Raw genomic sequence first — 24,213 nt, 5'->3', positions numbered from 1 at the left:
GGGGAGGAGCCGGCAGGTCGGCCCCCGGCGGGCCCTCCCCTCGGCCGTCCCCGCCCGCCCGCCCGAGCGGGGTCGGGGGAGGGGGCAGCATGGCCTGTCCGTCCGGCCCCCTTCGCCGCGCTCCTCATCTGCCCCGCGCCGAGCGCTGCCGCCGCCGCCGCCGCCGCCGCTCCGCTGCCCGCGCCGCCCGCGGCTCCCGATGGAGACTGACGCGCCCCAGCCCGGCCTCGCCTCCCCGGACTCGCCGCACGACCCCTGGTACGGCCCGGCCCGGCCCGGCCCGGCCTGCCCGGCCCGCGCCCGCCCCGGCCCCGCCAACATGGCCGATCCGGGTCGGGCCGGGCCTCCCCGGGGCCCGGGCCCGCGCCCCCTGCGCCCTGGCGCCCGGCGCTCACGCGGGCCCTTTGTGTCTCTCCTCCTCCCGCAGCAAGATGTTCATCGGGGGACTCAGTTGGCAGACTACGCAGGGTGAGCGAGTCCGGGAGCGCCCGCCGGCCAGGCAGGGCACCCTGGACCCCCCGGCGCCCCGGAACTGGACACCCCAGCCCGGCCCTGCGCCCTGCTGACCCCGGGCGCCCCCGCGCCCTCTTTCGCGCCCCGCCCGGGGACCCCGAGAGCGCAGGGCGATCGGCGAGCGCGCACGGCCCAGCGGGTGGAGGGGAGGAGATGAGGGGTTCAGGGGGCATCGGGGGGGTGGGCTGGGCCCCCGGGACCCGCCGGCGGCAGCGCCAACTCCGCTCGCACCTGCGGCTCAAACTTTTGTGAGGCGGCTCCCGGAGCGGCGGGAACCCGGCCGGAGCCGTCCCCCCTCCAGCCCAGCTCGGCCCTCGGCTTCCTGGAGCCCCCGTGGGCGCCAGAAGGCTCCACGGGAACTGGGTGAGGGCCACGGGGTGGGGGGGGGCAGTGGAGAGTGCGCAGGCTGCTTGGCGCGGGGGCGGCCGGGCCGCGGCGGGGTCACCGGGGGCAAAGGACGGGGGAAGGGGGGAAGGGCGCGGGCCCCGAGCTGGTCCGAAGGCGGGTGTGTGGTTACAGAAGGGCTGCGCGAATACTTCGGCCAGTTCGGGGAGGTGAAGGAGTGTCTGGTGATGCGGGACCCTCTGACCAAGAGATCCAGGTGAGCCCCTCACCCCCTCCTTCTGCTCCCGGCTCGCCCCCCTCCACCGCCACTCACTGCCTTGTAACCATCTGCCTCTCCCTCACTACCGCGCGCAGGGGTTTCGGCTTCGTCACTTTCATGGACCAGGCGGGGGTGGATAAAGTGCTGGCGCAGTCGCGGCACGAGCTCGACTCCAAAACAGTGAGTGGCCCTCCGGGCGTCGGGGGTCCTTTGGGAGAGGGAGGCCGCCGGAGGAGAGGGGGTCAGGACTCTCCCCAGAGGACAGTTGGATGGGGTTCTGAAGGAAGGAAGGAGTTTTCTGAGTAGAAGGGCTACCAAGCTCCGAAACTTTGTCACTAGAGTCGGGGGTGGTGGGGAGTGGAGAAGACTCCCAGGCCTGCGGTGAGATGCTAACATCCCCCAGCCCCTCCCCGTACCTACTAATCTTGGTGCCTCCCGGAGCAGCTTGGGGTGGGGCTAGGTCCCTCCCCTAGCCCAGACTGGGTGAGTCAGGGTTGCAGAGACCCACCCCGTGGCTTCTCTGGACTCTAGTATTTGACTCCCCACCACCACCGTTCCAAACCAATAGCAAAGCATCACTGAGTCCCCCTCTCCTCCCCTCCCCTTTTTGGTCTATGAGCTCCCCGCTTTGTGTGGAAGACAGGAACCTGCTTTGCCCATGAAGGGATTTATGAGAAGGGGACTAGCTTGCCTGGAAACAACCCTTCTGAGGGCTGGATCCGAGGAGAGGCTGCTTTTCTGGCATTCAAACTCCTAAAACATTTTACTGCTGTCCCACTGCTCCCCAGTGTCTTGGGCCCTCCAGGGGGCGCTGGCCCAGGCCCCTGCTCTAGGGGAGAGGGAAAAGGAGAAAGTCAGAGGAGGGGTTACTCTGTGATGGGGTGACCGGAGGCCAGGGGGCTGGGACAGTGTGATCTCTCTCCACACTCCCCCATTCTCCCCCAGCTCTGGGCCTCCCTGCTTGGGTCAGTCCCTGGCTCCTGTTTACCTGTAACAATAGCCGGTTGTGCCCAAGAATTTGCTAAATTACCGCCTGTCCCCAGCTCCTGTTATCTCTGCCCAGTGGCTCCCACTCCTGCTCACAGTAATGAGCAAATGAGGGCAGGCCTCAACTTTGCCGGCTCTGAAAGGATCTTCTTGGCGCAGAGTGAGTGACCCAAGCTGGGAATGGAGAGACAGTGGCCTATTGTTTTTGGTGATTATCTGCCATCAAGCTGCCAGTTCTCCTACCATCCCCTGTCCTCAGAATGCACTGATGGCTTCAGCAGCGCTCAGGAAGCTGAGATTTAGGGACTGGGGCTTGGGAGGGGGGGTGGGGGCGGGGTCATGGAAGATTGATAAGGAGAAGAGAGAAGAGGGAAAGGAGGGTGTGATGGGCATCCTTCTGGGGTTTGGGACTCAAAAAGGCAAGGGCTTTGTGTTTGGCATTCGCTGGCCTGGGTGGGGGGGGGGAGGGAGGTTTATTGTGGGGAGTCTATTTTGGGTTCTGACTTTCACCTTTTATTTACTTGTTGGGTTTTATTTATGTTACCAGCCGTGAGTCAGAGTGGAGGTGGGGTGTGTCAGGGTCGGGTGTGCGTGGGTCTGTGGGACGTGGCTTGGGTACCATCTCCCCATCAGGGTCTGCGCAGGGGGACTGTCTGAGGTGCTCTGGTGGCTGGGGAGGCTGCTTCCAGGAGAAAGAGAAGGATGAAAATGTCCGTAGAGGTACGAAATCACATCTTCAGACAGGGGAAATGGGCAGTTGTGATTTCCCCTGGAGCCCAGTGGGACTTTGGGAGAGAGGAGACATTGCCCCAGCATGGATTTTAGAGGTTCCTTCTTTGTGGGCAGGTCTAGTGGGAGAGCCCAAGGAGGCCGATCCCTGGTTCATGCCATTTAGGCAGAGAGCAGCCAGAGCCAGTTGCCTAGAATGAGGCTGAGTTTTGAACGGAAGGAACAAGGTAGACCTTCCCTGCGATTTGCTGGTGAACTTCTGAGTGATATCCACCCAAGTGGGTGGCAAGAAACTCTGGAATGACCAGGCCCCATCGGTCCTACATTGATCACCATGTCTCTTGCCCTGGCTTTTGCTGTTTATCAGTACCCAGGAGCACCCAGGTGCATCTTGCTTTTCTCCTTTGGTTGTTCACAGCCAAGGGCAAAGGTGGCCTGCTGGCAATAGCACCTTTGTTTGCTCAATGAAGGGCAGTTCACAAAGGGCTGCTTTCACCCCTGTTATCTCATTTGATTCCCCATGGCTGCCCCTGGGAAAAGTGCGTGTGATTACCCCCACTTTGCAGATGAGGGAACTGAGGCTAGAAGGACGGGCAGGTTGCCAAAATCAGAGGCTTGGGCTGGAACCCAGAATTTCTGATGGAGTCCAAGTCCCATGTCCTTGCACGTTACCAGAACCCGCACTCTGATTCACTCCAAGCCTGGCCGCATTTTCGCTTGCAGCCTCAAAGAGAGCTGTGAGATGTCGATGGTATTGAGGGAATAGAACTGAGTCCATTCCTGGTGATTTATGAACTCTCACCTTAAAGCAAAGAGTATTTCCATCCACAAGGCTTCCAAAGTCTGGATTGCATGCCTCACCTAGACAGGTACCTGCATGAAGTCATTTAGGTGAGAAGGGCCCTCAAGTAGTACCCTGTGCTCAAAGGAGTAAGACTTTGCTTACTTTGTTGGGGTTCCTGCTGTGAGCCAAACACCTTGTCAAGTGCTTTGTAAGCATTATCTCAAAGAGTCTGGGGATAAACCCTTTGGGATGGGTGTTACTGTTTGCCTGTTTTGCAGGGGAGCCTGGCCCGGAGGCTCAGAGAGGTTAAGTAACTTGCCCAGGGTCTCACAGCTGGGAAAAAATGTAAGTGGGATTTGAACCCAGCAGCCTGGCACTAGGGCCTAAATGCTGAACCACTTCACTTTTCGGCTAGAGGCTGTGGTGATTCCTGTCCCCTCTGTGTCACCTCTGTGTCCTGGGATGAGAGAAGTCTTCAGGGCTGAAGGCTGTGTGCTTACCCATCTGAAGTGCGAGAACCAAGGTCCCTTTACCTCTCCCTTCTCTTTCAGATTGATCCCAAGGTGGCCTTTCCTCGGCGAGCACAGCCTAAGGTGGGTATGTCTGTGTCTGGGAGGAGTCCTGTTACTTCAGGGTGGGGGTCTCCCTAGCATTCCCATCTATGGGAGATGCTTCTGGAACCTCTGTTGGGAGTGTTTCTGGAATAGACTGGGATGGGAAGACATATCCCTAATGTCCTGGCTTTGTGAATTGAAGACATCCTGCCTCTTTCCATCTGTGCTCTGGGATGAACTGGGAGGGGGCTGCATGTGTTGGAAGAAGGAGGAACCCCTCTGGGGGATTCATTGTCCTGTATTTGAAGCCAGTACCCTTCAGATCCTGAGTCGACTTCTGTCTGACCTCATAGATCACAGCCTCTAAACCCAATGCCCCTGGGGAGGTCAAACCCAGGACAGACACCCCCTGAGGCTGAGCTAGAGTCAGGCCGGGGAGCTGTCTTTAACCCCCAGTCTCCTTCCTACCTACAAGTTTGCTGTATTCAGTTTGCAAAGGGGGAAGGGAGCATGGAGTTGGTCACCTGTTGTCTTTCAACTTGGGTGAGTGACTGCCCTCCCAGTGTTTTCTTTCTCCGGTGTGGTGGTGAGTTTTTCTGGGTGTGTGTGAATTCTGAGCAGTTGAGCTATATAGCATTCAAGACTTTTGGTGCAGGGTAGGGGTCTGAGATTTTATTCCAGGCCTCAAGGCTACTAGCCAAATCTTAAATTTTTAAATGGTTAAATATAGGGGACAGGAAGAAGGGTGATTACAGAGCAGGGAGCGGAGGACCCCTGAGTCTACTGACTCGGGTCCTAGGACTAGGTCCTCCTCCAGGAGATCTCTTTCCCCCTTTGCGAGGGATTGGGTAGGAACCAGGATGCTTTAAGGTCTTGAGCCAGTGGCTTCCACCATGGTGCCCTGCTCCCACCACAGCAAAGGGAGAGGGACAAGTTGTAGGAGACAGGAAGGGGACATCTCTAGAAGGATCCAGCAGAGGGCCTGAAAGCAATTATGGAGCAGGTATTGGAAGGAAGCCGCACCAGGGAGCACATGGTCGGAATTGGGTTAATTCCATTAAGCAGTTTGGTGACAGAAGGTGCTTTAGTGTTAGGATGGGGCTGGGAATTGCTGTGGATTAGCCATGCGCTCCTGGGGTAATTAGGACCATGTGTTCTTCCTAAAACGGGGCTGGGGCCACAGGGCTGCCAGAGGTTGGTTTGGGAGGAGGTTGAGGAGGAAAATGTCGGCGTTGAGTTCAGGGTAGCCCTGTGATGGGCTTCGGTCTCTCTCAGGGGTGCTGGTAGGGGTCTCTGAGTTACATTATAGGTCTGGGTCACTAACCTGCCCCCTTTCCTGCATTGGTCCTTATGGAAGGCATTTTCCCCTACACAGACCCCAGGGATGGAGGCAGGAGGGAGGCACACTCAAGCCAGCCAGCGTGTGGGGTGCACAGCTGCCCATGACAGGCCTAGAGGCGGGGGTCCATGGGGGAGCTTGGTGGGGGGGGGTGGTTCTGAGTAGCTAGGGCCACAGAGAGCTTGTCAGCTGGTGCCCTGGCAGGAGGGCTCGAGCCCCTGCTGGTGGCAGTAGGCCACAGGACTCAGATGCCCACTTTCTCATTCCCTCCCCTTAACAGATGGTGACTCGAACGAAGAAGATCTTTGTGGGGGGGCTGTCAGTGAACACCACGGTGGAGGACGTGAAGCAGTATTTTGAACAGTTCGGGAAGGTGGGTCAAAACCGGGGGTGCTTGCTGGGGGTGCTTTCGTGGGCTATGGAAGCCCTGCAGAATCAGTCAGTACCAGGCAGAGTCCAGCCAGGTCATTCCAATTCTTGCAAAAAAAAAAAAAAGTGAAAAGGGGACTGGGTCCTTTTGTGGGTGAGGCCAGGCTCCTGTCCTGTCTGTGGGCCCCAGCCTCTGGACACAGCCCCAGGGAGAGAAGTCACACAGTAGCTGTCCCTGTTGTTGCCCTTCTCCTGTGTTTTTCTCTTGCTTATCTTCATTCTCCCAAGGGAGGCCGCTCTCCCCTAGCCAGTTCAATCTAGTCACCCCTTAGCCTCCTGGGAGTTTGCACCTGTCCAGGCCATGGGCGGTTGCACCTTCCCCCACTTCTTCCTGGTGAGGATGATAAGGAGGCAATAAATATGATTCCCCATTGCACTCAGCACCCTGCTTGCACAGGTGGGAGCTGGGGGGAGGTGCTGATTCCCTAGCTATTTGAGGGGGGTCACTGAGGAGAGCACCCTAAATTCCTGATCAGGCCCAGCAGATTGGCTCTCAGCTCTGAAGTGCATTGAGCTTAAATTTCTGGACCGTTTAGTTTACGAAGGAGATGTGGCATCGTCAGACAATAGGGTGTCCCCAGAAAGGTGAGTGATGGGAGCATCAAGGCCCCATGGGGATATGGCAAAGAGGGGGCCAGGTTTTAAGACTGGTGGTGAAGGAGGGCTGCTGTGCTTAATGCTTAATGTCCCTGGTCTTCCATAACGTGAGACAGTCTACAGGCTTCGTCTCTACCTGCCCATCGAGGCGTTTTCAGTTGCCTGCTAGGCCAAGGGCGGCAGCCTTGGGAATGGGATGTGAGCTGGGGACTGGGTGGGTTTCCAGGGCCCTGTCTCTAGGGGAGAAGAGGAGAGGGTGGGAGGTCCCTTGGCCAGCGGCTGCAGGCGGCGTGGGGGCCAGAGGCCTAGGCTCAGGCGCCTCCGTGGGGACCCGGGTACAGGACGGAGGGCAGGTCGGCGGTCTCGGCCCCAGAGGGAAGGGCGCTCCTGGGAAGCAGCAGGCCCGCTCGGCTCCGGCGGGGTGTCTTTGTGTCTGAGCGCCGAGCATTAGAGCTCGCACTAATCTGATCCAGCAGCTGTGATTGGAGGCCGCCTGCCCCCGGGGCCGGCGTTGCCATGGCAACCGGGCCCCAGGAGAAGCCGTCAGCGGCCGCGTCTTTTGTTCGGGCCTAAATCGGCGTTGGCATGTGAAACCGGCCCGGGGAGGCCAGGGGGAGCCGGAGAATAGGCTGCCAGGGAGCGAGGGGGACAGCCGGGAATGCCAAGGGCCCCGCGGCGGGGGGCCCCCCGCCCGGATCGAGGGGCCGCCGCCGAGGGGGGAACAATGGTCAGCCGCCATGGCTGCCACTCAGGCTTAGCGGCCGCCGAACTTGGCGGCTCCCACTGGTCAGCAGGCCCTGGCCGCCTCCCCTCCCCCTGCCGGAGCCCCCCTGCCCCCGGGTTCCCATGGAGACCAAAGCCTATTAAGGACACTGGGCTGGGAGCCTCCCTCCCCTCAGCTGGCCCCAGGAGGGGACACCAGTGGGGGTCCCCTGGACCCCCAGTCACTTTCCTTGCTCCATGCCCTGGCCTCAACCCCACTGCCTCGATAGGGGTCTGTCCAGCGAAGGCCGGGATTGAAGGATCTGGGCGGCCAGGAATGGTGCATTTGGATGGTTGGGTGAAGGAAGGCCAGAAGGGCTGTGGATTTGGGCTGAATCACTCTGTGGGTCAGGCAGGAAACTGGAGCTATATAGGATTAAGGAAGTGGGTGTGGCTTTTATTCATTATTTCAAAAATAATTACTGAGTACAAGTCAAGGTGCTAGATAGGATGGCCATCACCATAGCTGACCTGGGCGCTGTCCTCAGGGAACCTTCAAGAGCAAGGGGTATTGGGCTGTTCATTCTCTTTCCCCCATGTGACTGTGGGTAAGCCCCTCCCTAATAAAGGTCATAATAGCTATTACTTATTAAGCACTTACTGTATCCCAGGTAATGTGAGTTCGTGTTACAGGTGCTATGTCATTTATCTCCTCTATACAATTGATAAACACTGTTACACCCATTTTACAGATGAGGAAACCTAGCCCAAGGTTACCCAACCAGCAAATGCGTGATCTTGGATTCCATTTCCAGTCTGTCCTACTTGCAGCCTGTATTTTTATCACAACTGGATTTCTGGATTTCTCTTTTCCATTGTTAAAACAAGAGGGAGGGAAAGATGTGCGGAGCCCAAAGTTTCTGTCCAGTTTGGCCGGTCTAGCTGATTTGGGATTAGATGCAGAATGAGTCCATAAGGATGAGAGTGGCAGGGCTACTCCGGAGCAGGAAGCTCCTTGGGGAGGGGAGGTGTCATTTCCCTCTGAGATCCTCCAGGGACCCCGCTGCCTCCTGGCTTAGTCCTGGATCTCCCAGGGCAGCGTCAGAGACCTGGTGCTGCTTGGCGCCTCAGGAGAGCTGGAGGACCACCCTGTTCAGAGGCTGCCTTCGCCACTTTAATGAGGCAGATAACAGGCTGGAAAGAGAGCCAAGGAGAGTGGAGGAGAGGCTGTACCCAATGGCTTCAGGAACTTTTCCTTCATCCCTTGGGTGTCTGACCATTTGGGGGAGGGTCAGCAGCTAAAATGGGATGTGTGTGTTGGGGTGGAGGGATGGGGATGGGCAGGGTACAGAAACGGCCCTTGATTTCCACCAAGGACAAATCAGACCTTAGCTTAACCCCATGAGGTGGCTGACATTGGCTGAAGAATTAAGAGGACAAGGAGGAAGTACCAGCTGTAGGCAAAGGGAAAGAAATGAGACTGCAGGAGGGAAGCTAAAGCCTTCGGCTGTCCATGTATCCAAGGGGGTGGCTTGAGGGAGTAGCAAGAAGAGAAGACTGGGGTGCGAGGGAGGGGGAATCATGTAGCCCACTCCCCTTCCTCAGCCCCTGCCCCTCCCCCAGTCAGTGGGAGGCAAGCAGTCCAGGCACTGAACTCTACTTGCTTTAATTACAGCCTCTAGCAAAAGGAAACCTCAATTAGAGGAAAAGATCTGTACCAGCAGAGGGGAGTCAAGTCTGGCTGGAGTGGCTGCTGTCCTCCTGGCCTTTTGCAGAAAGGGAAGAGGCTTTCATTGCCCCGTTTCTATCTTGCTCCCATATTTCCTTCTTTAGCACCCACTCCGTGCCTCCTCCTCCTCTCAGGCTTGGTCTAGGATTTGCTGTGTGACCTTGGTGGGTGACTCTACCTCTCTGAGCCCATTTCCTTATCTACAGAATGAGGTTCTTACATTGCCGGGACTGTAGAGAGGATGATGGGGCCAAGTGGCAGGCACGTATTTGGTGCTTCATATTTGCAGGCTTGTCCATTGAGAATCTGGTGGTTGGTTGGGCGGTGCCTTGGCATCCAGGTGGGGTAGCGGTTGGAAAGTCCTCCCCTGCACTGGGAGCAGGTTCAAAGCGAAAGCCTAGCCTGCACGAGAGGCACATGGGTGTGGGAGCCCCTGCTTCGGCTTGTGGGGGGGTACCCTGGTCTCTTGTGGGTCCACCATGGCAGGCTCTGTTTCAGGTGGACGATGCCATGTTGATGTTTGACAAAACCACCAATCGGCACCGAGGTGAGTGTGGCGCCCTCCCCCTCCCCAGGCCAGGCTGGGGGCTTGTGGTCAGTCAGGGGGCTGCAGGTCACAGCTGCCCTTTCATCTTGCCTCCTGACATCCTATCCCCAAGGATCTGCATCCTCTCCGGGGCCTGGTCTTACAGAAGGCTTTTGTCCCGCCGTTTCCTGTGCTAGAAACTCGCCCAATTGCAGACACCCGAGAGGAGCAGAGGAGCAACCTCCCCCTTCCAAACTGAGCCCTCCCCACACACCCCCACCCCCACCCCAGCCTCTGTCTGCCCAGCCTGTGTCTGCTGGGGCTTTACCTTGTCCCTGGTAACCAGAGCTTAGGCCAGGCGCCCCAGGGTCAGGCTGACTGCACAGCCTCCAGCAGTCTGCTCCTGCGTTCCACCCCCACCAGCGGGCTGAGCCCAGCCCCCAACCCCCTTGCCCCTGAACCTGTGAGCATCTGGGCCACAGTGTGCACTGCCTGGTTGTTTTTTTCTCCCGGGGCCTTGCCTTCTGAGAAATTCCATTCCAACCCCTGGGGCACACCCGGGAGGACATGGTTTGTTTCTCCAGTTGCTTCAGGGTGTATTAGCCTGTTTGGGGATTGGGGTATGTGCTGGGGTGGGTAGGTGTGTATGTATGTGTGTATTTGTATCTGTGCGTGCAACGGTATCTGTGTCTGAATATTTGTATGTGTTTGGTGTGTCAGGGTAACTCTTCACGTGTAGAGGGGGCCTTTGTGAGTGCTGCCAGGTATCTGTATGATATATGGGTCCCCAGGTGTGTGTGTGTGTGTGTGTGTGCGCGCATGCGCACGTGCATGTGCACGCGTGTATGGGTATCTGTCATACATATATGTGACCGTGTACAAATATAGGTTTGTGTGTTTACGCTTCTGTGTAAATGTACATAAGTGTTTGCGTGTGCTCTTCCTGCCTTTGGAAAGCACCTGAGAAGGAGAAAAGGCATGTGGAGTGTATTTTCATGATGGCTGTAATGCTTTCTAATTTGCTGTGTGACCTTGGACAAGTCACTTCACTTCCATGAGCCTTGGCTTTCATATCTGTAATGCAGGGGCTAGAAACCCTGCCTCAGGAGGCCGGGAGTTGAAAGGTTCCCAGGCTGTGGGCAGAGGCTTTTGTTAACTCTCAGGCACTGGCCTGTAAGAGAGGAATGCTGGTGTGGTATCACTAGGGGCTGGGTTTTGACCATAAACCCTAGTTTTTGTCCCCACCTTTGCCCTGTAGGGTTCGGGTTTGTCACGTTTGAGAGTGAGGACATCGTGGAGAAAGTGTGCGAAATCCACTTCCATGAAATCAACAACAAAATGGTGAGGAGGGACCGGACCGGTAGAGGTGCAGAGAGAGACGGGGCAAGGGGTTCTCAGAGCTTCTAGAGGCAGGCACAAGGGCATCACAGTCCTTGGGCAGAGCCGGGTTCTCCTACCCCTTGAAGATCTGGACACTGAAGCCTGTGTCTCCTTGTGGTTATAAAACATGGCTGGTGGAGGCAGAGAGGCCCGATTAACCTTTCTCACTCTACCACTTGCCAGTCTCTTCCTTAGGCAGATGACCTCCTGCTTAGAGCCCTTTTCCACATCTGTGCCCGTAGTACCCCCCTCACGGGTTTGGTGTCAGCCACTACGTACGGCCTGCAAAACCATTTACGTAATCTCTGGCACCCAGCAAGCACTCCATGAATAGTATCTATGAACCTAACAGACAGGAGGCCTGCTAGGGAACCAGAGGGTCTGCAACCCTGCTGTCTGGAGGCGGGACTAACCCTCAGGTCTCATTGCAGGTGGAATGTAAGAAAGCTCAGCCAAAAGAGGTGATGTCACCAACGGGCTCAGCCCGGGGGAGGTCTCGAGTCATGCCCTATGGGATGGACGCCTTCATGCTGGGCATCGGCATGCTGGGTATGTGCTAGGCCTGCACCTGTGGCTACTTCCTACCCGGAACTGCTCCCAGGGCTCCCAGGGGCTGCGTAGGTGTTGCCTCTCTTCTGTGGGCTGCCCTCCTGCGTGAGTCCCTGGGCGGGAGTGGGGCCTGAGGAGCTCAAGCTTCCCAGCCCACCCAGGGTGGGGCGATTTGGTTGTGGGGTGCTGCCCTCTGGCGGTAGCCAGAATATGGCCCAGCTGCTCCTTCTTCATCGATCCTTCTGTCCATCTGTCCACTTGTTCATCCATCCATCCATCCATCCAACTCATAGTGATTGAGCAACTATAAAATGCAGAGCAGTGTGCCGGCAAAGAGAGCAGTGACTTTCCTTGGAGCTTTGTGGTCTGGCAGGGAAAACAAGTAAGAATATGAATAAATAGGGTTGGATGGAGTTTAGGGGGCGCAGAGGGCATGGGCGTAGGGAACTGGGACGGAGGTTTGGAGAAGCCAGAAAGAAAGTTCCATTTAAGTTGAGGGCTTTGGGTTGAGTTGGGTACTAGTTGCAGAAGGTCAGGGGAGAAAGGAAGGGTACAGTGTTACAGGCAGAGGGGAGAGCATTTACAAAGACCCAGAGACTTTGGGGAAGGCAAAAAGAAAGCAGCTGCTTCTTGTTCACTCAACTGATACCCACTGAGCAGTTTCTGAGACGCAGGCCCTGCCCTCCTGGGCTTTCCCATCAAGCAGGAGGCAGGAGTCAGTAGGTTCATAGCATAGCGTCGGGAGGCTGTGGGAGATCCAAGGAGGCACCCAAAACCCATCTGGTGGTCCGGGAGGCCCCCTGGAGTAAGTGCAGGGCACCATGAGCCTTGGAAGGTAAGCAGGAGCCAACAGTGCAGGGGGCCCACAACGAGGGGGGGTGACGTCTGAGCTGGGCGCCCCAGGAAGCTCACTGTCTCCCAGAGAGACAAGATGCATACACAGAGAAAGAGAACTGTGTAGAGGAGTCTTTTTGCCAGGAACGGAGGAAGGGGAGCTCTGGGAATTCAGAGGTGGTGGTGGGGGCACGGGGGCCATGGCATGGGCTAGGGGTCAGGATTGGGATCACAGATAAAGTGGGTGAGGAAAGCAGCATCCACACAGGGCACTGTTTTGCTTGAAGTTTTCTTTTAACTCTCTATTCGGAAGTAATTTCAAACTTTCAGAAGAGTTGCAAAAATGTGATACAAAGAATATTCATGTACCTTATGGTTAATACTATATCCCATTTGCTTTTACCCATTGCTCTCTCTGTATGGGTATATATGTGTGTATATATAAATGTATAGACACACACACATAATACACTGGTGGTTTTCCACTGAATCATCTGAGCTTAAATTACATGCATTATGGCCCTTAGCCTGTAAATACTTCAGTGTGTTATTTCCTAAGATTAGAGGTCTTTCGTCCATGAAGCCACATGATAATAATCCACTTCATACATTTATGTTTTTCCAATATTTTAATCTATTTCCCAGTTTGATCAGTTGGCCCAGTAATGTTCTTTATAGCATGTTTTTGCCCCCAGATAGGATCCGGGCTAGATTCCAATATTGCATTCAGTTGTCTTGTCTCGTTAGCCTCCTTCGGTCTGGAACACTGAGACCCGTTTTCTTTTCAAGGTGATTCATTAGCTGGTTTCGCCCCATTTTAAAAATGACAAAGAAGGGAAGAGGGGTTAAGAGACTTGGAACCAGTTAGCTCTGAATGCAAATCCCGGTGACACCATTATTGCTCTCTTTGCTTGTTGTTATTACTCTCTGATTTTTCTGGCAAAGCTGCAGTTACATATTAGCTGCATACATGTAGCTGGAACCAGGGGCTTGTCCTGGAGATAAGAAATAAAAGATGGGGAAGACAGAAAATCAGTTCTTTGAAAAAACCCTGAGAGGTGCTCCTGGCTGGCTTAGTTGGAGGAAAGTGTGACTCTGGATCTCAGGGTTGGTCCTGAGATTGAGCTCTGTGTTGGGTGTGGAGATTACTTAAAATAAACAACAACAACAACAACAAAGCCGTGTTCAGATAATGTTATCTTGGTGCTCTGGGGAAATTGATAAATATTGTAACTAATTGGAGGGAGGAATCTTGTGGAATGACCTCTCCAAGGAGGTGACATTTGAGCTGGGACTTGCACAATGACAAGGACACAGTCACAGGAAAAACTGGCAGGGGGAGAGTGTTCCAGGCAGAGGAAACAGCCTGTGCAAGGTGGAAGGAGTTTGGTGGCTTTGAGAAACAGCAGGGAGGCCAGTGTGCCTGGAGGAGAGTGTGGATGAGGACAGAAGGGAGGCAGGAGCCAGAGCACCAAGGGTCTTGGTCAGGGTTTGGACTATTCTCAGCCAGTGTGGCATCTCTCTGAGCCTCAGTTTTCCCCATCTATAAAATGGGGTTCCTGATAGTACCTGCCTCTTAGGATTCCTGTGAGGCTTAAGGAGAGATTGAAATATGCAGTAAGTAGCCTTAGCCCAGGGCTTGGCATGCAGAAGGTTTTTGATAAATGTGGCTGTTATCTGTGCTGTGAGGTGGGGAGGGAAAAGAGTGGCTCAGATCCTTCCCTGCTGAGCAGGGTCACAGCACTAGGTGAGGCCCCTGACACTAGCCCCCTCATCCTATCAGGTTACCCCGGTTTCCAGGCCACAACCTATGCCAGCCGGAGTTACACAGGCCTCGCCCCTGGCTACACCTACCAGTTCCCCGGTAAGTCCTGCTTGGTTGTCCCTCTGCTGCCAGCATGTCCCCAGTTCCCCGGGCAGTCTGACTCCTCAGGGCGGTGTCTGGGGGTGCATGGCTGGGGGAGGAGGGGTCTGCCTGCTGGAGGCTTGGAAGGAAGGGCATGTCTGAGGAAGAAGCACCTCTCCCCACCCATTCCCTCTCCCACTCCTCCCCAGAAGGTGGGAACCCCCCACCCGGGGACACCCCCCCCCCACGTGGTCCTGCATGGCACGGTTCTCTCTCAGGCAGATCTTTGCCTGCATCCTGCCTTTTCTCCCCTCCTCAGGCCATTCTGAGTTGCCACTTCCACCAAAGAAAGCATCAGACTTGTGGTGGAAGCCTCCCTGAGGGCCAACGCCAGCTGTGTCTTTTATGGTCACACTTACAATGACCTCGTGCTCCGCTGAGTCCTCTAAAGGCTCACAAGACTCTTCACGCCCCCCCCCCCAATGCAGAAAAGCAATCCAAAACCTTGATGATCATCACCCTTATTTGTAATTCAAAAGTAAAAATAACACTAGACCTTAGAGTAGGTGTCAGGAAGCCCAACGCAGCTTTGAATTTTGCCATGATGGGTCTTCAGTGTTGTTTTCTTTGAAATATCAGACATCAAATTTTTGCATGATTTTTTTTCTTTTTCCATTCTGGGTTTTTTTTTTTTTTTTTTTTTTGGTGGGAGGAGCCTTTTTCTTTTTAAGAGAGTCCCTGAGCACTTGCATCCTTTGCCTCTTGGGCTGTCCAGTTTGGCATCCTTCCTCGACATGATGTTGTCTAATCCTGACAACACTCAACGGAGGGACGGACGTCCTCATCTTACAGGTGAGGAAACAGTCCCAGAGAGCAAAGCGACCCATGCTAAGACGACCCATCATCTAGAAGGATGTGGAGCTGGGAACCCAGCCTGAGCCTGACAGGCTCTGAGGTCACGGTTTTTCATCAGTGCTGCCTCGCCAGCTCCTCCCCACAAACAAACAAACAAACACACAGGAGAAGAGGAGGATTCTGGTTGGCATTTTGGTGCAATCTTAACATCTTTTAAGAGACACCAGAACAGTCCCTCTGGCATTGGCCAGCGCCCAGGGTGTAGGTGGCAACTCTGCCTGTTCTTTTTCTCTCTGTCTCTCCTCTGCCTTCTCCACCTTTGCCTGCTGGGCACCGTGCTCTCCCCATCCCAGTTCTGGGGTCCTGTGCATGGCCTCTCCCCCTACCCAGTGTCCCTGTGGGTTCACCCGTCCTCCCTGGGCTGTGCCCCAGGGGCCTCCCCTGGATCTTCCTAAGCTGTTTTACGTTTCATTTTAGAATTCCGTGTAGAGCGGACCCCTCTCCCGAGCGCCCCAGTCCTCCCCGAGCTTACAGGTCAGTCGCTCGGATTTCCTACACCTCATAGGCCACACGGGGAGAAAGAGAAGGACCCAGGGGCCTTCCCTGGGGAAAGCTAGTGGGACCCTTTTCTCCTGTCCAGCAGCGCTCTGGCTGTGGGGACAACAGACTCTGCCCAGGCCCTGGCCAGTCTGTGTAGCTCATGGCCCTGAAGGGTGGGGCATGGGGCCAAGTTCAGCAGATGGAGGAGAAATCACTCATTCATCTATTTGGCAAATATTTATCTAGCGCCTCCCATGTGCCAGGCACCGAGTAGACTAGACTCTGGGATTCAGCAGTGAAGACGCCAGGGCCTCACACTCAGACTAGAGTGGGCCGGGTGGGGTCTTGGACACACTCGGGTGCGCATGCCTCCACTCTGTGCCAGCTGACCCTTGCCGGGAGGGGATGCCCACCTAGTACTCGGAGATCTCAATTTCTGAGGGAAGCCAGAAACCCAGCTTTTGCTTCTGAATGGATTTTTCAATAGTTCTCAGATGTTGGCAACGAATTCGAAATTGTTAAACCACTGCCGGCCAAATGAAACCTTTGTGAGGGCCAAATCCAGCCCTCAGGCTGCCTGTTTGCAGCTTCCGAACAAGCTGCCTGAAGGCGCACTTGGCCTCCTCCGGAGCCATCTCTCCCCCTGCAGCTTTTGCTTGGGACCGGCAGCCCCTGCTTGGGGGCTGGGGGCGTGACCAAGTCTGGGAGGAGGGGCGGGGCATGTGCAGCGAAGGTGGGCTGCAGGGGGTTTCTCTGTTCAACCTGCTTCTCCCCCCACCTCAACCCAGACTCTCCCCCCCAACCTGGCCGTGTGTGGAGGACGTGAGCATGGATGCAGCTTGCGATGACACCTTCCTTCCAAGGGGTGCTCGGGGGGTCCCCCAAAATGGGGAAAGGGGCAGAAAACTAGGGGGCGAGGAAAGGGGAGGGAGTAAAGAACCCTGCAGGTGGCGGGTGGTAAAAGCCTCTCCCTGAGCAGAGTTGGGTTTGACCCGCCATGGGGGTGTTGGAAGGAGGCTTCTTTTCTCCTCATTTCAGAACTTTGTGCTGAGGACCTACTACGTGGGTTACTCAGCCAGGCCCCAGGGGCATGGCAGGGACAAGACAGGGCCAGGCCCTGCTCTCACAGGACGTGCAGTCTAGAGAGGAAACCAAATACTTATTATATAAATGAGTAATTCCTTACAGTTGTGATAAGCAGTTACTCAGGTTGGCTGCGCTGACTTTGTGGAAATGTCTAACCAGACCAAGAACCAGGCACCAGACAGAGCCCAGCCCCTGCCCTTAAAAGAACTGAGAGAAGACAGGTCCTCTCAGCGGCTGGGTTGGTGCAGGGGAGGGGGTTTTCCCTGGAGGCCTGGAGTTTGGACTCTTCTCTTGCCTTCAGGGGTTGTGGGTGTTTCCTTCAGGCATTCAGGAGACATTTATCATGCCAGATGCTCTTCCAGGTGGGGATTCAGCCATGAATGAGACGGACAAGGTCCCTGGCTCCTGGCGCTGGTAGTTCAGTGGAGAGAGACAGCAGTAAATAAGTAGACAAACAAATGAATGAAGTAATTGCAGAGGGTGAGAAGTTCCACAGGGAAAATAAAACCGGGAGATGCTCTAAGGCCTTAGGGCCAAGGGCAGGAGGCTGCCTTAGCGAGGGTGGCCAAGGAAGGGGGACGTCAGGGTGAGGAGCCAATTGTATTGGCTCTTAGGCAAGGCTCCTCCACAGTTTAGGAATCATACTGTCCCCAGACTTTAATCTCCCAGACCCAAGGCTGTTCAGAGGCCATTTCCGGAGTCCCTAGCCCCAATCCAATACCAGTTCTGCGTCAAGGTCACCAAAACAGCCCCACGGGGTGCATTTTGGAATGGGAGACTGTATTCCTGAGGGCAAATGCCAACTCAGGACTCTGGGTGGGGTGCGGCCTCAGGGGCTGCAGTGGCAGAGCCAGACAGTAGAGGGCGCTCACCCACTACCGCAGCCCCAGGGAGCTCCAGGTTCAAGCCAACCCCTTATTTAAGAAGAGGAGCCCATTAGGGCCGCCTGGCTGGTTTAGTCCTTAGAGCATGCAACTCTTGACCTCCAAGTTGTGAGTTCAAGCCTCCCATTGGGTGTAGAGATATCTTAGGGGTAAAAAGAAGAGGTTCCTTTTACTCCTTCAGCATTTATTAAACACCTACTATGTGTAAGACAGGGTGCTGGGCGCCATGGAGGTGGACAGCAAACAAGGATATAGCAGTATCTGTATCTGAAGAAGGGAACCAAGAAAAGGAGCTAGGGGAACTTGGGGGAGATAGTGGTCGTTTTCTCGGGAAACAGAGGGGAGCCCTGAGGCGGGGAATTGGGTGCATATAATTTACCAAGGGTGCGGCCTCAGGAGAGGCAGAAGGGCTGAAGCCCAACTGTGGCCTGGACTGGAGTCTGGCTTCCTCCCGATCCCACCAGGAGCTCTGAGACAGGCACTGCATCTCAGTGTTGGCCCCACCTTGAGGCAACAGGCCTGGCTTCTCATACCCCATGTCAGTCAGCCACTGGCTGCGGTCGCCTGGGGTTGGGTTGCTGGCCATCACCTCCTGGGGGCCTCTGGGCTAGGTGGTCCCATCTGGCCAACGGCACTCTCTAGAAAAGGGGACATCGCTCAGAGCAGCTCAGGGTGGGGTGCCCCACTCCCCACCTTGTGTTGTTCAGGTGTGTCACTTGAGTTTGGGGGTGGGAGAAAACTGAGGTTGAGTCCGTTGCTAGGAAGCTGTCCACTCTCCTACCTTTCTCCACCCATTCTGTGGGTCAAGGCACAGCTGGTGCCCTAAGGGAGTGCCTTCTGCCTCGATGCGGATGCCTCGCTGCCCAGAGGGGGCCTCCGTTGTCCACTCCAGTCCCCTCACCCAGCACACTGAAGTGCCCATACCTTTCCTTTCAGCCATTCCTCTCACTGCTTACGGACCAATGGCGGCAGCGGCGGCAGCGGCAGCTGTGGTTCGAGGGACAGGTGAGGACTTCTGGGGTGCAGGAAGCAGAGGAGAGGTGTTCGGGGCAGAGAAGTCTAGAGGGGAGAGGAGGTAGCTACTGACACCCTTTTTCAGAAGGACTTATTTATTTATTCCTTTGCTCCCCAAGTATTAACAGAGCACCTGGCAAGCCAGCCAGGAAGGAGGCTCCTGTCCTCCAGAGCTTACAGGCTGGTGGGGGCATCAGGTGTGACAGAGGCAGGCATTCTGAAGGACAAGCCTGCTCTGCTGGAGGGAGCCTGGTACCAGAGGTGCTCATAGCCAGAGCCTCTCAGGAAGGCTTCCAGAAGGACACACCCCTTAACTTCCAACTTGAAGGCAAAGTGGAAGAAAAGTGTCCCACACAGAGGCCAGTTAGCCTGGGGGGAGTACAGGATCAGGGCATGTGGAGGATGAGCAGGAGGAACCAGGTCCTGGGAGACACAGAACATTGAAGCAGTGGAGCGATGTCAATTTGGGGAAAATGCACTGGGCTGCCAGATGGGGGAAGTTAGCAGGGGCTCAGGAGGGGAGGCCTGGAGGTCAACGGGGAGGCGACAAAGTGGACAGACGAGCTGGTGGCGGTGGATGGACCTGGGGAGACCTCCAGGGAGTGGACCCACTGTCCCGCTGGGATGTAGAGATAAGGGAGAGGGAAGGCTCAAGGTCATGTTAAGTGGGTGGAATAGGTTTTGTTTGCGGCCGGGGTGGGGGGGGTGTTGTGGGGCAGCAGTGGGCGCCGGGGCTATCACCGTCTTCTTTCTGGGTTGCCAGGCTCTCACCCCTGGACGATGGCTCCCCCTCCAGGTTCAACTCCCAGCCGCACAGGGGGCTTCCTGGGGACCACAAGCCCTGGCCCCATGGCCGAGCTCTATGGGGCAGCCAACCAGGACTCAGGGGTCAGCAGTTACATCAGCGCTGCTAGCCCCGCCCCCAGCACCGGCTTTGGCCACAGTCTTGGGGTGAGTGGCCAGTCCTGGAAGACTCACAAGTTGGAGGAGGCAGAGGTTTTGTCTGTCTGCAGGGGCAGAAGGGGGCTGAGGGAGGATGGATGGAAAGAGACGGTCACCAAGGGGGAACAGTGGGGCTCATCATTCAATCCGTGGGCCAGGCATGAGGTGGGCTCTGGGGATATCACGCAGGCACACTGTCTCTGGCCACATGGAGGCTAGATTCTAGCTCAGGGGTGCCCTCATTTTAACCAGGGTACTGGTAATATCAGATCCCAAGCCCTACCCTAGAGTGTCTTCTCCTGCGTTTGCAGTGGGGGCAGTATGACAGACAAGGGTCTGTTTCTCACCCTCGGTGTTCCTCAGAAGAAAGGAGCCCCTGGGCCTTCTCTGCATCCCTAGGAATTCTAGGATTCAAATTCTTTTCTCCCCAGGGCCCCTTGATTGCCACAGCTTTCACCAATGGGTACCACTGAAGCAGGAAACAGGTGGCAGGAGGTGAGGAGGTGGGCCAGGGTCTGGGGTGGGGGTGGCACTGGGGAGGCTGGCACCGGGCAGCGCCGTCTGGCCCGCAGACCTTGTCCCCATCTTTATGGAGCCCACGGTGCAGGGCGGAGACAGAACTTACATGACCTCAGTGGTCAATGAACCTGAAAAGCTGCTCAGCCTGCTACATAAAAAATGTAAATGAAAACCACTAAGACAGTCCATGCCACCTGTCAAAGATTTTTTTTTAAGATACCTAATGCCCAACATTGATGAGGGTGTAGGGGAAGCAACAGGTAACTTGTCTCAGGGTTTCCAAAGGGCAGACTGGCACTGTTTATCCAGATGTTAAACATTCATGCCCTTGACCCAGCGAGTCCACTTCTAGGCATTTATTTAAAAAACTGCAAAAAATCGGTGTACCTGGCTGGCTCAGTTGGAAGAGGGTGTGATTCTTCACCTCAGGGTCTTGAGTTCAAGCCCCATGTTGGGTGTAGAGATTACTTAAATAAAATTTTTTTAAAAATTTAAAAACTGCAAAACACTGAAATGTCCATCAAAGGGAGAGTGGGTAATAAGTCAGCATATGCATACACCAGCATATTACACAGCCATGAAAACGGGATGCTGTCAGCATACATGCATGTCCAGAGAGAGAGAGAGCGAGAAGGCTGTCCACATGGTCACAGAGGGATCCTGGGTGAACCTGGGGCATTTTGTTTGTTCCTTCCTGCATTGATTCCAACGACCGTTAGTGGAACACTGTTTCAGGAAAGAGAGATGTAGGAGACAGAAAAGGCCCCTCTTATGCTACAGACAAAAATCAAGTGGACCAATGATGAACTTCCAAATTACGTGTGAAGAGGCTGCTTGAGATTAGAGGTTCAGAGAAAGTGCCTCCGAGAAGGCGAGAGGGCGCCACTTGAATAAATCCAGTCATGTAAAAATCTAGGGAAAGGGCATTCCTCACAGGGAACAGAGCCTGAGAAGTGTGTGAACAGAGCTCTGCTAGGAGAGGCTGCGGGCGTTCCAGGAGCCCCTAAGAGAGGCGGGGGCGGAGACAGGTAGCCGCCCTGCGTCCCCCTAACCTCCTGCTGTGTTCCAGCGCCCCAGCCTGCAGCTGACTGAGGACCACAGTGAGCCAGCGAGGGGGCGGGGACACCTCAGCCGCAGCCGCCGCCCCCTCCCCCCGCAGCGACTCGGACCGCTACTGCCTGCCCCCCACTCCCTGGGCCCGGCCCCTGCCCTGCTGCCCCCGGACAGCGTCTGGCTCCCCTACTAACCTCCCTCTCTTCCGCCCTTGGCTCCCCTACCCCACCTGCCCCTCCTGCCCGCTTTTATTTATTTTGGATTAGCCGGTTGCCCCCCACCCCCTTGGTTCTCCCCTCTCAGGTCTGTGCCCCTCCCTTCCTGCCACGCCCCCATAGGACCCTCCCCCCCCCCCAGAAGGCTTTTGTATTTGTGCATAGCTAGAGTGAGGGCGGAGGGGGTCTGCTATAGGCCGCAAGCCCTATGCTTGTTTTTTATTCTGGTTTCCCCTCCTTTTCTCTTTACTTTTTTTTTTTTTTTTTTTTTTTAAGAAACCGTTTTTTAAACTATTTCTAGGTTTGTGAATGTGAAGCCCCAGGCCGCCGGGGGCAAGGGGCCAGGTGCCCCCCACCAGCTGAGAACAAAATGTCTATGTGGGTGTGGGCCCCTGGCCACCTCCCTCCAGCCCTGGAAAGGAGGACAGGGTTGTGTGGGCCAGGCCAAGCCCCTGGAACCATCCCGTCCTGTATCATATGTAAATACTGTGAGGTGAAGCCCCTACCCCTCTCTTAAGACCCCTTGGGGGTGAGGGCATTGCCTCACCCCACCTGGCAAAGGTCTCCCCCTGTGTTTCTGTCTCCTCCTCAGACACCGTTACTGTAAGCTTGCAGGCCTCAACTGTGGCCAAGGCAAGCCCGCTCACTCAGGCCCTAGGGGTCAAGGCCTTGGGCCTGCTCACCCCAAAAACCCAGCGTGGGGGCAAGGGGTGAGGAAAGAGAAGGGCTCGCCCGGAGCCACTGCTGGAAAGGAATTAACTCTCCAAAGGTCTCCCTCTGCCCCCTAGCTAGGTAAGGCCTTCATGGTTTCTGCTCTGAGCCTCCCCCCCCACGAGCAGGCATCTAGGGGGCACTTTGGGAAGGGGTGGAACCCAGGGGATAGCAAAGGGCTTCTCAGGGAACCCCCACATTTTCTCACTGAAGTTTCCCACCAGGATGGTCCCATGGCCAGAGCCCCTTGGCAGCCCGAGCCCCCCCAAGTCCCCTTCAAAGGAAAAAAAGGCTCAGGGTCTGACTCTTCATGAACAGTGAGTGACCTGGCTGGCCCGGCAGGGCTGAGGCCTACCTGCCTGTTGTTGTCCCTCTCTCCCAGGTCTGAGGCTGGGGACCTAAGTTCTCTTCCCTGTCATAGTTCCCATCCCTGAAAACCCCCTTTGGAGAGTTAATTGTCTGTGTGAGGTGCTTAACCTATTAGCCCTGAGAACACAAAGCAATAATCTTTGTTACTGAGATGCGCGGCTGTTCGTGGTTTTGTTTTTGGGTTTTTTTTTTTTTTTTAATGTTTCCTAATAAAAGAGAAGCTGCATTTTATTGGTTTTTATTTTTAATTTTCTACACGTTTGAGCTGAGTCATGAGAGACTCAGCTTCCTTCTCCTCCCTTGTGACCCCATCCCACCCCCTCTGGGCCCCCCCATGGGCTCAGGGCCCTGGAATTCCATTTTCTGATTTGTTTGGGGAATTTTTTTAAAAAGATGTTACACGGTGTTTTGAAGCCAGCAAGTTACCACCCTCCGGTGTCTCTTCTCTCCACATCTGTAACTTCTTTTTCCAGGTTTTATTTTCAGTTTTAAATTCCTAATAAATTATTTGAAAACGGTGCTGGCTTTGTGAGTCTCTTCCAACTCTGTGTACGTTCAGGTCCAAGTACCCCGGTGACAGCCTGTTTTCTCCTACCTTCTGTTCTTCCCCTGAAAGTCTACACTTTCCATTTGACCAGCTTCCATTGACAACTTCTTGAGCAGCCTCAAAGCTTACTGTTGTTGATGACATAGAACTTCATGCCTATTAAGATGGCCATTATTATTATTTATTTATTTATTTGACAGACAGATCACAAGCAGGCAGAGAGAGAGAGGAGGAAGCAGGCTCCCCGGTGAGCAGAGAACCCGATTCGGGGCTTGATTGAGGACCCTGAGATCATGAACTGAGCTGAAGGCAGAGGCTTTAACACACTGAGCCACTCAGGCGCCCCTGGCCATTATTTTTTTCAAAGGGGAGGGGAGGGGAGATAAGTATTGGTGAGGATGTGGAGAAATTGGAAACCCCATGCATTGCTTGTGGAATGGAAAACGGTGCATCTACGCTGAGAAACAGTCTGGTGGTTCCTCAAAAAGCTAAATACTGAATTACCATATGATCCAACAACTCCACTCCTAGGTATATACACCCCAAGGAATTGAAAGCAGGGACTCTCATACTTACACACCAGTGTTCATAACAGCATTACCCACCATGGCCAAAAGGTGGATACCATCCAAGTTTCCAACAACAAATGAATGGGTAGGTAAAAATGTGCTCAGGCCATACAATGGAATATTACTCAGCCAGAAAAAGGAGTGAGGCGCTCGTACATGCAGCAACCCTAATGAGGGCCACCTGGCTGGCTCAGTAGGCAGAGCATGCAACTCTTAATCTCGGGGTTGTAGGTTCAAGCCCCACATTGGGTGTAGAAATAAAAATATATTTGGGGGCACCTGGGTGGCTCGGCTCAGGTCATGATCCAGGGTTCTGGGATGGAGCCCTGAATGAGGAGGCTCCCTGCTCAGTGGGAAGCCTGCTTCTCCCTCTCCCTCTTCCCCTGCTTGTGTTCCCTCTCTCACTGTCTCTCTGTCAAATAAATAAAATCTTTTTTAAAAAGGGGGGGGCGTGAGTGGCTCAGTAGGTTAAGCCTCTGCCTTCGGCTCAGGTCATGATCTCAGGGTCCTGGGATCAAGCCCGGAATCAGGCTCTCTGCTCAGCAGGGAGCCTGCTTCCTCCTCTCCCTCTCTCTGCCTGTCTCTCTGCCTACTTGTGATCTCTCTCTGTCAAATAAATAAATAAAATCTTTAAAAAAAGAAAAAAAGGAGCTTGCAACTCTTAATCTCAGGGTGTGGGTTCAAGCCCCACGTTGGGTGTAAAGATTGTTTAAAAAACAAACAGGGGTGGGCACCTGGGTGGCTCAGTTGTTTAAGTGACTGCCTTCGGCTCAGGTCATGATCCTGGAGTTCCAGGATCGAGTCCCA

General features: G+C 55.1%; 1 protein-coding gene across 4 annotated transcripts; it reads left to right on the top strand.

Moving 5' to 3' along the window:
- The first annotated feature begins 74 nt into the window (after positions 1-74).
- On the top strand, positions 75-22,809 carry MSI1 (musashi RNA binding protein 1). Of its 4 annotated transcripts, none has more exons than XM_045073655.1 (15): positions 78-258; positions 428-468; positions 1,033-1,114; positions 1,213-1,297; positions 4,169-4,210; positions 5,791-5,883; positions 9,466-9,514; positions 10,752-10,834; positions 11,305-11,422; positions 14,040-14,120; positions 15,435-15,491; positions 18,404-18,472; positions 19,278-19,432; positions 19,855-19,918; positions 21,012-22,809. In XM_045073655.1, exons 1-14 carry the CDS (start codon positions 200-202, stop codon positions 19,894-19,896), a joined length of 1,056 nt encoding a protein of 351 aa, XP_044929590.1. In that variant the 5' UTR covers positions 78-199; the 3' UTR covers positions 19,897-19,918; positions 21,012-22,809. The 4 variants fall into 4 exon arrangements, with proteins under 4 accessions (XP_044929592.1, XP_044929591.1, XP_044929590.1 ...); XM_045073654.1 differs by having other exon boundaries at positions 80-258; positions 19,245-19,432; XM_045073657.1 differs by lacking the exon at positions 15,435-15,491 and having other exon boundaries at positions 75-258.
- Positions 22,810-24,213: the final 1,404 nt, after the last annotated feature.

Source organism: Mustela putorius, unplaced genomic scaffold (assembly GCF_011764305.1).
Source record: "Mustela putorius furo isolate JIRA1106 unplaced genomic scaffold, ASM1176430v1.1 tig00537248_pilon_pilon_pilon, whole genome shotgun sequence".
NCBI classification, from domain to species: Eukaryota; Metazoa; Chordata; class Mammalia; order Carnivora; family Mustelidae; genus Mustela; species Mustela putorius.
The sequence above is the reverse complement of the archived record's forward strand: the minus strand, read 5'-3'. Positions and strand labels throughout refer to the sequence as shown.